We start from the raw sequence: 13,491 nt of genomic DNA on the forward strand, positions 1-13,491 counted from the left end.
GCCATTTTTGGTTGTAAAAACTGTTTGTTTTACTGAAATTTACATTTCGTTAAAACGACGTCCGTTAATCATGATGTCGTATGAGTGCTGTCTGGGCCCACAAAAAGTATTTGTTAATCTAAAAATGTCACTACCTCGGTATTCGTTGTGATGGGATTTGACCTCGATATCTGTAGGCTGTAATAATTTAAATAGGCACACATTTTCAAAATCCTGTTTTCACTTTGTCTGTCTGAGGTTTTCGAGCACAAGGCTGTAATCTAACAAAATGTGTATAAAGTGAAGGGGGTGTTGGGGGGGCTGAAGACTTTCTGGGTCCACACTGAGCCTGTGCTGTTGTCTCAAATAACTGCACCTTAGTTCTTAAGATGGCTCTGATTCTGCCTGACATATGGGTTTTATCTATTTATTTATTTATTTTTCCTGCTGTTTTCGAATAGGTGAGAGACAACAAAGCAGCCATGCTGACACTGGCAAGCAAGCTGAAACGAGACGATGGAGTGAAGAGCGGGCGCTCCTCAAACGCGGCCCCCGAATCTACTCGGAGAGTGTCCATTAGAGACCGGCTGCTAGTCAAAGGTACCTGAGAGCGTCTCGTAGGCATGGCGGAGTCTGTACTTAACTGACTGTGTGAAGCACTTTATTAGAATATTTTATGTGCAAGAGGTTATGTCATGCTTGTTTCAGTGTACAGTCACGTGAAAAAGAAAGTACACCCTCTTTCAATTCTAAGGTTTTACGGATCGGGACATAATAAAAAAAAAAATCATCTGGGCCTCCGCAGGTCCTAAAATTAGGTACCTCAGACGAACAACAACACATGACATATGACACCATGTCATTATTTATTTCATAAAAATTAAACCAAAAAGCAGACGCAGTGTGTGAAAAATGAAGTCCACCCTTACAGCTTCCATCAGAATTAAGAAGGTAGGTACAGTCATTTGAAAAAGTTTGGGTACCCCTCTCAGCCTGCGTAATAATTGACTCTCCTTTCAACAACAAAGATATCAGTGGTATGTCTTTAATTTCCTAGGAGCATCTGAGTACTGCGGTGTTTTCCGAACAAAGATTTTTAGTGAAGCAGTATTTAGTTTTGTGAAATTAAATCAAATGTGAAAAACTGGCTGTGCACAAATGTGGGTCCCCTTGTCATTTTGCTGATTTGAATGCCTGTCACCGCTCAATGCTGATTACTTGTAACACCACATTGGTTAAGCCTTGAACTTCATAGACAGGAGTGTCCAATCATGAGTGGTCAAAGGTATTTAAGGTGGTCAATCGCAAGTTGTGCTTCCTTCTCTTTGACTCTCCTCTGAAGAGTGACAGACAGCATGGGATCCTCAAAGCAACTCTCCAAACATCTGAAAACAAAGACTGTTGAGTCTCCTGGTTTAGAGGAAGGCTACAAAAAGCCATCTCAGAGGTTTAAACTGTCAGTTTCAACTGCAAGGAATTGAGTGAGGAAATGGAAGGCCACAGGCACAGTTGCTGTTAAACCAACCCAGCAGGTCTGGCAGGCCAAGAAAAACACAGGAGCGACATATGAGTAGGATTGTGAGAATGGTGACAGACAACCCACAGATCACCTCCAAAGACCTGCAGGAACATCTCGCTGCTGATGGTGTATCTGTACATCGCTCTACAATTCAGCACATCTGTATGGCAGGGTGATGAGAAAGAAGCCCTTGCTGCACTCGCGTCACAAACAGAGTCGCTTGTTGTATGCCAATGCTCATTTAGACAAGCCAGATTCATTTGGGAACAAAGTGCTTTGGACTGATGAGACAAAAATGGAGTTATCTGGTCATAACAAAAAGTGCTTTGTGTGGCGGAAGAAGAACACCGCATTCCAAGAAAAACGCCTGCTACCTCCTGTAAAAGAGAGATCAGAGACACACATAAAGGTTTGGGGTTTCCGGCCCCGTATACTGTAAAATTATCCACAGTATCAAAAATAATCCAGTCAAAAAATACATAAACAAAACAGTATTTGGATGACGGAGGCAAGATGGCGTCGAAGGAGTATTTATGAAGGCGGGGCCAGAAGTGGAGGAATGCTGGGTAGGAACCATGGCGGATGATGGGACTGCTGACGTCATGGGTAGTGGACAGACGAACGGCGGAAGTATCATACTGCGGGAAGCTGTAGGAGGTAGAATCATGGCGGCGGTGCGTCTTTTCTTTTCTGTAAGAGACAAAGAGAGAAAGGTTAGTGCCCCGCCACTCCCTCCTGGCGTATGACTTTCCCGATCATATTAAGGTCCGTCCGCGGCCCCCTACTCGCGCGTGCGTGACCCTCCTTTCAAATTTGGTGGAGGTTCCATCACTCTGTGGGCTGTGTGGCTAGTTCAGGGACTGGGGCCCTTGTTAAAGTCGGGGGTCGGATGAATTCAACCCAATATCAACAAATTCTTCAGGATAATGTTCAGAGAAGTTGCATTAAAAACCCAAGAGCTCCATCTCAGACTTTGCAGGCCCCAGTTAGCAAGTTCAGTGTTAAAGTTCATGACAGTACAATTAGACAAATACTGAACAAGTATAGCTTGTTTGGAAGGGTTGCCAGGAGAAAGCCTCTTCTCTCTAAAATGAACATGGCAGCACAACTTAGGTTGTGCAAAGTTGCATCTGAACAAACCACAAGACTTCTAGAAAAAAGTCCTTTGGACAGACGAGACCAAAGTGGAGATGTTTGGCCGTAATGCCCAGCTCCATGTTTGGTGAAAATCAAACACAGCACATCAGCACAAACACCTCAGAACAACGGTCAAGCACAGTGGTGGAGGGCTGATAGTTTGGTCTTGTTCTGCAGCACAGGACCTGAGCACCATGCAGTCTTTGAGTTGACCATCAACTCCTCTGTATAGTAAAGCAATCTAGAGTCAAATGGGAGGCCATCTGTCCTACAGCTAAAGCTTGGCCATTGGGTCATGAAGCAGGGCAATGAACCCAAACACACCGGGAAATCTACAACAGAATGGCTGACTGAGAAAAGAATCCATCAAAGTCCAGACCTGAACCCGACTGAAATGCTGTGGCGGGTCCTTAAAGAGAGCTGAAGAAACAAATGAACTGAAGCAACATTGTAAAGAAGAGGGGGACAAAACTCCGGCACAACGATATGAGAGACTTGATAAAGTCAGACAGAAAAGTTATGACTGCTGAAGGTGTTTCTACAAGCTATTGAATTATGGGGTGTGCTTCAGTATTCACACATGGCTTCTCCATTTTGGCTTCACTTTTGTCAATTCAGTAATGACATGCTTGGTGGAATCTGTTGTGTGTTGTTTAACACGTTCGGTTGGATTTAAATAATTTTAGAATTTGTTAAAGACCAGGGGCCCCATGTACAAACGGTGCGTACGCACAGAATTGTTGTGTAAGAACGTTTCCACGTTCAAATGGCGATGTATAAAACCTAAACTTGCCATAAAGCCACGCACATTTCCACGGTACCTCATACCCTGTCGTACGCAAGTTCTCCGCTCGGTTTTGCAGACTGGCGGCACCCAGCGTCAAAGCAGTGCTACTGTTCCTGTGTGGTTACCCTTTATTTCTTATAACCACATTCCTGATGTGGCTTTATAAATACAAAAATTCCACCTCGAGATTTTGATGAATCTTAACGTTCGAGTCAAAAATACCATTTTTGGAATTGTCTGTGTGTGTGTGTGTGTGTGTAAACATGATAACCTGAGTACGCTTTCACTTTGGTCAACCAAATTTTGCATCCAAGTATGAGGTACAAAACGTAGAGGGTTACGTTTTTCGGTTATTTCCGCTAACTGGAAGTGGTACTTTTTTATTAATGCCTGCAGAGTCTGATTTATTCAGCTTATACTTTTATAATAATTGTTCAATATATTATTAATTTGATTTGTTGTTGATGGTTCTTTAATGTACATAATATAAAAATATAATCATTGTGTTGTAGTTTACTCCTCAAATATCTGTCCCCATATCTGAGTATACGAGAAAGTCCAGGGGAGACCATTCCCTATTTTTGTAATTTGTTTTCACATTACTCTTTAATATAAATATTTTTGTAAAGGTTTTGTGTTTGGCGTTTATAAGTATTTCATATGGGGTGAGGGCACCTCTAAGTGCAGCCCTAACCAGTAATAAAGATTGTGAAATTCTCAGTTTTTTTCAAGATCATTTTCTTATACCAAAACTTTTGGGCTATTTCTGCTAACCAGAAGTGATACTTTACCCTTTATTCATGCAGCTGTAGAGTCCAATTTATTGATATATTGAATAATTATAAAAGTCATTTGATTTGTTGTTGCTGGTTCTTTAATGAACATAATCTAAAAATATAATCCTTGTCTTGCGGTTTACTCCTCAAATATCTATCCCCAAATCTGAGGATACGAGAAAATCCGGGGGGATGACTCCCGATTTTTTAATTAATTTTTTTTATGTCCAGATACGTAAAGCCATAGAGCTGTTTTAAGGTGTGATCTCTTTTTATTTCACATGACTGCATTTCTTTATCCTTTCCATTTTGGAGTTGCATAAAAAGTGTCATTTCTTACATAAGTTTCTGCTTGCTTTATTTGTAAATGAAGCATACGTTCCTTATTTAAATAAGATCAGAAGACTAGAGATGTTCTGAGGGATGGGGTTTTTGAACCGGTTTCTACTGTGAATGGATCGGAAGAAAGACGAGCAGAAATTTTAGTAGAAGCCTGTTTTTCATGTAAGGGAATTCATGCTGAGGTTTGCTGCAGGCTTATCTTCAATAAAGAGCATCTCCGAATCTTTATGGCAGCTGCGAACAAGTGAATTTCAGATGGCAAAAGTAATAGAAGAGGATGAGCAACTCGGTAAAGAATACGCTGAAGAAATCTGTGGAGTGCTTTTGTTTTGTAGTTAAGTTGACGTGGCAAACTCTCGGTTTGTCGGTTGTTTATTCCTACTGGTGTTTGATGTTTTAGCTCAATGAATATCAGGGGTGACAATTTGATTTCTGGAATGAACCTGTGCAGATATGTGCGCGCCAACAGCTCTTGTTACCTTTTGAAGTCGTCTCCTTCTGCAGCTTTGTGTTAGACGACTGTCACCATTACTGGAAACGTACATTACCGGTCAAGTGTTTGGAGTCGCTTTAAAATTTTCACACTTTTGGTAGACATGTGTGCCTTTTTACATTCTTGTATATGAAGTACAGAGAAAGTATAATAATCATGGAAAAATTCGACCTCAAGATTTTGATGAATCTCAACGTCTTAGACATCCCCATAGTCTAAAAATACAGTTTTTTGGAATTATGTTTGTGTGTGTGTGTCTATAAACCCGTTAACTCAAAAATACGACGAGGTAGATGGGTGTAATTTGGCTTGTGGTTGTTACACCAAAATTGTAGATCTGTGTTAATGTTTGGGCCAAATCCATCAACCGTGAAGTGCTACTTTACTTGAACACACACTCAGTTTTTTTTAAATATTCATTCAGCTGATTTATGCAACTTTACTTTTATAATAATTGTTCAATATATTATTCATTTGATTTGTTGTTTATGGTTCTTTAATGTACGTAATATAAAAATATAATCCTTGTCTTGCGGTTTACTCGTCAAATATCCATCCCCATATCTGAGGATACGAGGAAGTTGAGGAGAGACCACTCCTGATTATTTTTTAATTTTTTTTTTTTTTATCAAGATACCGTTAAAGTGACTTATTCTCTGTAACAGTAGACCCGAGCGTCACCTGGGCAGCTGTAGAGATGCGTCTTGCGTTAGGCTCGAGGATAACTCGGGCTGTAAATGTGCCAACCGCGTCAGTGCCGAACCTTGTTCAAGAAACGATATGGGCCTGTCTTGTGTAAGTTACCTGGACAACAGTGGAGACACTTCTTCTCCTGGCCTCATAATGGCGTCTCGTAAGAAATGTTTTTTAGCCACTCAGGTGTTGCACGCTCTTGACAGAGACCCGAATAGTGATGACAAAGTGAAATTGAAATGGACAATGTAATCGATGGTGATTTTGATGAATCTGAAAGTGACGCTCGTGTCGGTCGCACATGTGCAGAGTGCTGTTCAAAAACTGGAAAGAAAATGCACATGGAATCGCACAACTATTGTCCCGACTGTGACACTGGATTGTGTATTTTATTGTGCTTCAAGGTACACCACACATTTTGGCAGTGTATACCATATTAGCATTAATTTTATTATTTGTATTTTCTACACTTCTGACTTGGTACTTTTAGTGTTTTGCACATTTTACAGTAGAATGGTCAGATTTGATAAATAATTTTTTCAAGCCAAAAAGTCCAACGCTTATTACATTTTTTTTTTTTTTTTCCAAGGAAATAAAAAGTAATGCTAAGGAGGCTACAGACACCGCTGAGATCTTACTACACTGTGTAAGTGGCAGTAACTGCTTTTCAATTTATTACTCACTTCGGACTGCAGCGCCCCATTTACAACAGCCATTCTTCAGTGTCCCATTGGTCCGCTCCCTTGGTTTCTCTCTAATTAGTTACGTCAATTGGCTGTTAAGGAAACCTTTGTAATTAGCACCATTCTGTTCACTTTGCTTTGCAATGGACTGACATTTCTGAAGTTCAGTTCTGGGTTCAGAAATGGCCGAAATGAAGCGGCTTTCTCACAAGACACAAGTCCGTCTCTTGGTTTCTTTATGGAATGAAGGTTCTTCCATGTGGCAGATTGTCAAAACAGTGAAGATTTCATCCTAAGGTGTCTGTGACTGTCTTGAGAGAAGAGGGCGAGCTGGATAGGAATAGCATGGGAAGGTCCAAAAAATAGAGGAGGAGGCCATCAGATGGTGTAGCCTGAGAAATAAACTCCTTGACTCTCCTTGGTCGTCGTCTTCATTGCACACACACACACACAGGATCCCAGTGTTGTCTGCAACAGAGGAAGGACGACTGCAGGATGTTGAGCTTAATGCCCTTTTCCAGTCATCTTCTTTTCCATGTCCATGTTCTTTCTGCCCATTTGAACCTTTTCTTTTTGTCAGTTTCAAGTGTGACTTTTTCTATGAAAATCTTCCTGTAAGGCCAGCATCCAGGAATCCTCTTTGCTGTCTGGCAGATTAGATTAGTTTAGATAACCTTTATTGATCCCAGAGGGAAATTCAGTTGCATGCAACAGCAGAAACAAAGAAAAACAAGAATACAGCCTCCCAGGACAGATAATACTGCCAATCCATCAATCAGTCCTTTGTGAAACGGAGGGCGCGTACAGCCCCCTAACCCCAACACAGACAGGCGGGGATGACAGGTTTTAGCACCCAGCACATGGTGTATTTACAATTGGGGAGCGTTTCACCCTCCTCCCTACCCACAGCACATAAAGCACACCAGGCTCACGGCCCACCACAGTCCCTTCTGCCTCCACTCCTCTTCAGGCGTTGTCCTCTTCCTCCCGACTCCGGCCCCTTTTTATGGGGCACCCGGAAGGACTCCAGGTACCCAACGAGCACACCCGGAAGTGCAGCCAAATAGGCCCCTGCAGATGTCCATGCGCCCCCTGGCAGTGGCCACGGCCGCCCACAGGGTTGAACTTCTATGCTTATGACCCGAGACCCCGCTGCAAGCCAGAGGGGTGGGGGGGAGAAAGGGGCTTTCAAATACTCTCTGTCCCGGTCCTTCCATACTCGGGGCGTCCCGGTTAGCCGCCACACAGTATATCAATAAATAAAAATAAGTTTACAAGCATATCAGGTGGAAGCCAGTGCTGTGCATGAACGAGTTCAAAAGAGTGCGTTCATTCAACAACAACAACCTTTATTTCTGTCGCACATTTTCATACAAATAATGGAGCTCAAAGTGCTTTACATGATGAAGAAAGAGAAAAAAAGAGAAAATAAGAATTAAAATCCAAGAACACTAATTAACATAAATATAAATAAAAGTAAGGTCCGATGGCCAGGGAGGACAGAGAAAACAAAAACAAACCCAGCCGGCTGGAGAAAAAATAAAATCTGCAGGGGTTCTGAGGCCACGAGACCACCCAGCCCCCTCTAGGCATTCTACCTAACATAAATGATCAGTCCTCATGGTATTCAGGGTTCTCATGGAAGGACTTGATGATGCTGGCTTTTAATCCATCAATGTAACAAGCTCCTTTTTCTAATAACGGTGAACTTAACGTAATGCATTTGTAACCGAAGACCTTGAACGTGAGCGAGTTCAGTTTTAGGTGACATTTTAGATCTGGTTTTGGTCTAGATTAAGCGTTTTGCCTTACCCTATAATGTAGGGGTGGAGACGAATCCGAATACGGTATTCAGATAATCACAAATAGTGAATTTTTTACAAATATTTATTTCTTACGATTGTTTTGCCATTTATTTGTATTCGGGGGAAAAAATAACGTCAAATCAAATCGGTGCTGTCTGTGTCTGCCGGCTTGTGCTTAAGCTGCACCCCCAGTGACATGAGCACGCGGTGAAGCTCTGCTTTCGCTTTTGGAAAAACGTTGGACTTCGTGAGGCCACTTTACACTTTGTGACACGAATTTAGAGAGGCAGTGTAATACGTTAGTTCACCTACACGCTGGTTCCACAGTCACCATTTGTGTCACACAGAGTGGTTATTTATATGTATACTTGAATCGATTTCATTTCTTTTTTGACCCGGTGGATATTAGCATATATGGTTATCCGTACTCTTGCTGGGTATAACTCAATTAAAGTATATTTAAATAAAAAACGTCTGCATAATTATTGTATTTTATTCAAGAACACTGTAATGGTCTAATATCTTCTTCTTCTTTTGGCTGCTCCCATTAGGGGTCACCACAGCACAGCGATCATCTTCTTCCATATCTTCCTGTCCTCGTCATCTTGCTCTGTCACACCCATCACCTGAATGTCCTCTCTCATCACATCCATAAACCTCCTCTTAGGCCTTCCCCTCTTTTCCGGCGGCTCCATCCTTAATATCCTTCTCCCAGTATACCCAGCATCTCTCCAAACCAACGCAGCTCTCCCAGGCAGCTCTCTCCCTATCACCCTTCTCCCAATATACTCAACATCTCTCTTCTTTGTCTCCAAACCTTTCAACCTGAGCTGACCCTCTAATGTCCTCATCCTGCCCATCCTCGTCACACCCAATGCAAATCTTATCATCTTTAACTCTGCCACCTCCAGCTCTGTCTCCTGTGCCACCGTCTCCAGCCCATATAACACAGCTGGTCTCCCTACCGTCCTGTAGACCTTTCCGTTCACTCTTGCTGGTAACCGTCTGTCGCAAATCACTCCTGACACTGTTCTCCATTCCACACTATCTGTAAAAAAAGTTGAAGTTACAATCTTACAAGATAATGATTTGAAACACCCCTCCAAATCTACAATGGATTACCTCAAGAGGTGCAGGCTGATGGTTTTGCCATGGTCCTCACAACCCCCTGACCTCAACATCACTGAAGATCTATGGAGAGACCTCCAAAGAGCAGCAGTGCATGTAAGACGTCTCAAGAATCTTGCAGAATTAGAAGCCTTTTGCAATACCAGGGTGTTGTACTGTAATGGAAGGATTTTTCTAAAGAGAGGGGGGGGATCAAGAGAGCAGATGGGCGTTGGTCGCTCAGCGCAAAAACCAGCTTCAAGAAGGAAAAGTACTGGGAATATGGCCAGAGGGTCATGCTGACTTGTTTTTCACTTCAAGGGGCTTCACTACGCAATTCTTATTTTTGTGTGCCTCCTGGTACCAGGTGTCGTCATCATCAGGACCAAGTGCAAAACAACACCGCGTCCCGTGGAAAGGTGTGTGTGCTGAAACTAATCACTTCTGTATACACTGCTTACACGTAAGCCGCTTTGGGCAAGGACGCTCAATTAGTATATAAGGGAAGGTTCCGCCCTCAGTTTCTTTGGAGGCTCAACCGTGGGGACAGCGCGCACCGCCCGGTAAATGAAAGGCAAAATGAGTTGGTCCTTTGACAAGACTGACAAGCGGGCCCCCTCAGTCTACTGGTCTGGGATGATGGCTCTATGTCTTTTTGTATGTCTGTAAGTATTGTTTTGTTTTGTATGTCTGCATTATATGTGTTTGATTATTATAGTTGATTAAGTAAATAAAATAGAAGTATTGGACCTCTTCTCTCTGATTCTTTGCCTGCTTATGTTCATATCCCTGGAACCATTTTCCCGTAACAAAACATGTACCGTGTTAGCCATTATGAATGTAGTGAGAAGTCGAATACATCTCGCCTGAAGAAGGGGCCCGAGTTGCCTCGAAAGCCTTGCATATTGTAATCTTTTTAGTTAGCCCATAAAAGGGGTCATTTTGCTTGATTTTTTTCAAGGCTTTTGCAAGGAATGCATGGGTGAAAAGACTTCAAATAAAAATGGAAAGACTACAAAAAGCCTTGACAAGCTGTGACACTTGCCAAAGGGGTCTTACGGAGTAATGACCATGTCGGGGGCACAAGCTTTTGCATACCACTGTAAGTAAACACATAGCTGCAGAAGGAGGTGACTTTGAAAGTGACAGGAGTCACTGGTGCACTGATACCAAAATGTTTGAGATTTTAGCGTTCTTGAGTTCCTTTGTGATGTTACGCTGGGTGTCAGAAAATGTCTGAAAATCTGTGTCCTTCCATGGTTGTTTTTTAACTTTTGGAAAGAGTCGGAGATCACAAGAGGCTCAGTCAAGCGTTACAGGGTGGTAGATCGAATTTTTGATATTTGAGTTTTTAGTTATCTGGAAGTCACGGCTTGTGTTACTGTCATGATTGATGAGCCACTTGTCAGAATTCCTATTCCTCTTTGGCACTTATGAAGCGCCTTGTTAGTTGACTGTTTGTCCCTGTTCATAGAATTCATGATGGACTGTCCCATTGTGATCAAAGAAAACGCGCACACACACACACAGGTGACACTATATGGCCTCTTTGGGAATTAAATTGCCACAACTCGTACTTGTATTGCTTTTTAAGAGATGGTCTGCTGAAGTTGAAATATTTATCTAACATACGTACATCTTGTGTATATATACAGTACATACACAGTGGAACCTCAGGACACGACTGGAGTTCGTTCCAAAACTCTGGTCGTGACCCAAAGTAAGTTTCCCCCATAGGATTGTATGTAAATACAATTAATCCGTTCCGGACCGTACGAGCTGTATGTAAATATATATTTTTTAAAGATTTTTAAGCACAAAAATAGTTAATTATACCATAGAAAGCACAGTGTAATAGTAAACTAAGTGTAAAAACATTGAATAGCACAGAGAAAACTAACATTACAGGAGTTCACGCTACGGCCTTACGCACCGCTGTAAACACTTTTTTTAATGAGTTTTAAGCACAGGGGAAAAAAATGAACATTTGAAAAATCCATAATTTATACAAAAACTAACCATAAACAACCAAGAAAACTAACCTTGCATGAGTCGAGTTCTGGCATGAAGGAAGCGAGGAAGAACAGGGAGGGTGGAGAGGAGGTTAGTTTTGAGGTAAAGTCTGTGAAGATGCCGGTTTGCTGCCTGCTCCCATCTTGCTTCCGGGAGCCCTTAAACCCGTCACCGTCGGTAATATTACCGATGAGCACGGCAGTGAGGCTTTTATTAAAATCAACAAAGCAACAATCAGAAACAAAGTCCAAATTAAATAAAGTGCAGTGTTTTCAGAATCCTTCAATAAACAAATGATCCCATAAAAACAGAAGTGAAGTGGAGGTTAAAATCCAATAGAAAAAAGTCTTCATTGAATACAACGAGATTAAAACAATGCTCAGAACAGTCTCTTTAAAAACAAGCCCAGTGTATTCTTTAACTGCCTTCTCTCTCTCTCGCTCTCGCTCGATGCACAGGGAGAGACTGAACACGTGCGGAAATCATCGGCGCGTACAAACTGGAAGGGGAAACTGGCTTGTTTGTCAGCTGATTGTGTGGTCGTGAACAGGTGCAGAAGTTTGGCAAACTTTTTGGTCGTAACCCGATTTGTGTGTGGTCTGAGACGTTCGTGACCCGAGGTTCCACTGAATATATATTTATATATAACATCCAATGTCTGTCCGCTTTTCATGACAGAACTACTTCACGGATTTAGATTGGGTTTTTTTCTGTAATTTGCTTGAACATTCCAGTTGATTTTGTGACTTCTCTCATTGCGCTAAGTATCATAGTTCGCTAATGGTACCGATTTATTTACGCAAATCAAAGAGAGAGACTCAGTGGGTCGAGGGAATGGGGGAGCAGGGCCCTCCTCACTCACACGCCAGCCTCCGGGGGTATCTTTCGTCTGCTTAGCTAGCGAATAAGAGAACTACTTCACGGATTTAGATCGGGCATTTTTTCTAGAATTTGCTTGAACAATCTGGTTGATTTTGCGACTTTTCTCGTTGCGCTAAGAATCATAGTTCGCTTGCAGGAGTGATATATCTGTGCTAATCTGAGACAGAGGCTGCGGGGCTGAGAGGAGGTGGAAGTGTGACGTCGGGAGTAGAGAGCCGGGCAGGGCCCTCCTCGCTGTCCTGTTTCACTTCTTTCTCCACGGGTAAAGCTGCGGGAGACGGCTAGTAAATAAATAAACACTAAAAAAATAAATATCGAACATAGCATAATTTAATAATCCACACAGTTGTTTTTTCCATGTTATTTACCCCTATTTGGTTTGTAGTGATTACCAAGAAAAAAAATTCAATCTCACATCATTATAGAGATAACATATCTGACAGAGCAGGCGTCTGCGGTGACCAACAGCAAACTATGAAAAATATCTTGTTGTTGTATCTTGTGTTTGTTGTGTCACATAATCCAGACATAAAGTCACCCAGAGATGGTATTACATCAGCAGTGTTGGACATTTATTTCAAATCAGATAAAAAAAAAAAAAATCTAAATATGGCAGATGAGAAGATAACAATATTTTAGCGCAGGTAGGTGTTTTTTTTTTTTTTTGCTGTGTTATTTTACTACTGAATAAGAAAAACCGAAGGTGCAAAATAAACAAAACAAGAACAGAGAAGAATATAAAAGCGCATGTAAATCTGGAGAAACTCTGCTCCTGGCGTTTCCCTTTTCATGGTGGCTCCGCTTGACGGCTGTCACTTGATCGCTGTTTCTTTTTGTTGTCTTTGTTCTCGGGGCTCCGTTTTTATTCTGATAAACAGTGTTGCACACGCAGCTGCTACTTACTTGGCTTGCAGCACATTAGTGTGCCGTTCTCGATCGTCTCGGCAAACTCCCCGTAATGCTGATTTGATTTTTTTTTTTTTTTTAACCTGTCACAGCAGCAAATGAGTTTGTCAAATGTCAGAAGTCGATGTTGTAATCTGCTTTTTTTTTTACCAAGATCAATGCTCGGTTCCTAAGCTCGTCTTTTCAGTCAGAGACATCCTGGTGATGTCCAGTCTGTTCATTCGTTGGAGACTTTAGATTTTTCATTATTTGTTATAAAGGCAGCACAGTTTTTGTGGGCAAGTTATTTATTTATGGATTTATTGCTTTAAAGTGGCACTGGGTGGCTGCCTTAACTCTTAAACTGCAGTCATGACGTTTGTGGGCAGC

At 41.8% G+C, this 13,491-nt stretch overlaps 1 protein-coding gene across 1 annotated transcript in view; it reads left to right on the plus strand.

Moving 5' to 3' along the window:
* The window catches only part of ube2f (ubiquitin-conjugating enzyme E2F (putative)), a 149,937-nt gene that overhangs the window by 18,954 nt on the left and 117,492 nt on the right, over window positions 1–13,491 (plus strand). Inside the window, exon 2 of the mRNA XM_039755316.1 lies at window positions 441–579. Coding sequence (XP_039611250.1) covers window positions 462–579 — 118 coding nt within the window. The 5' untranslated portion in view covers window positions 441–461. The remainder of the gene's footprint in view (window positions 1–440; window positions 580–13,491) is intronic.

The sequence above is a fragment of the Polypterus senegalus genome, chromosome 6 (genome assembly GCF_016835505.1).
Source record: "Polypterus senegalus isolate Bchr_013 chromosome 6, ASM1683550v1, whole genome shotgun sequence".
NCBI lineage: Eukaryota > Metazoa > Chordata > Cladistia > Polypteriformes > Polypteridae > Polypterus > Polypterus senegalus.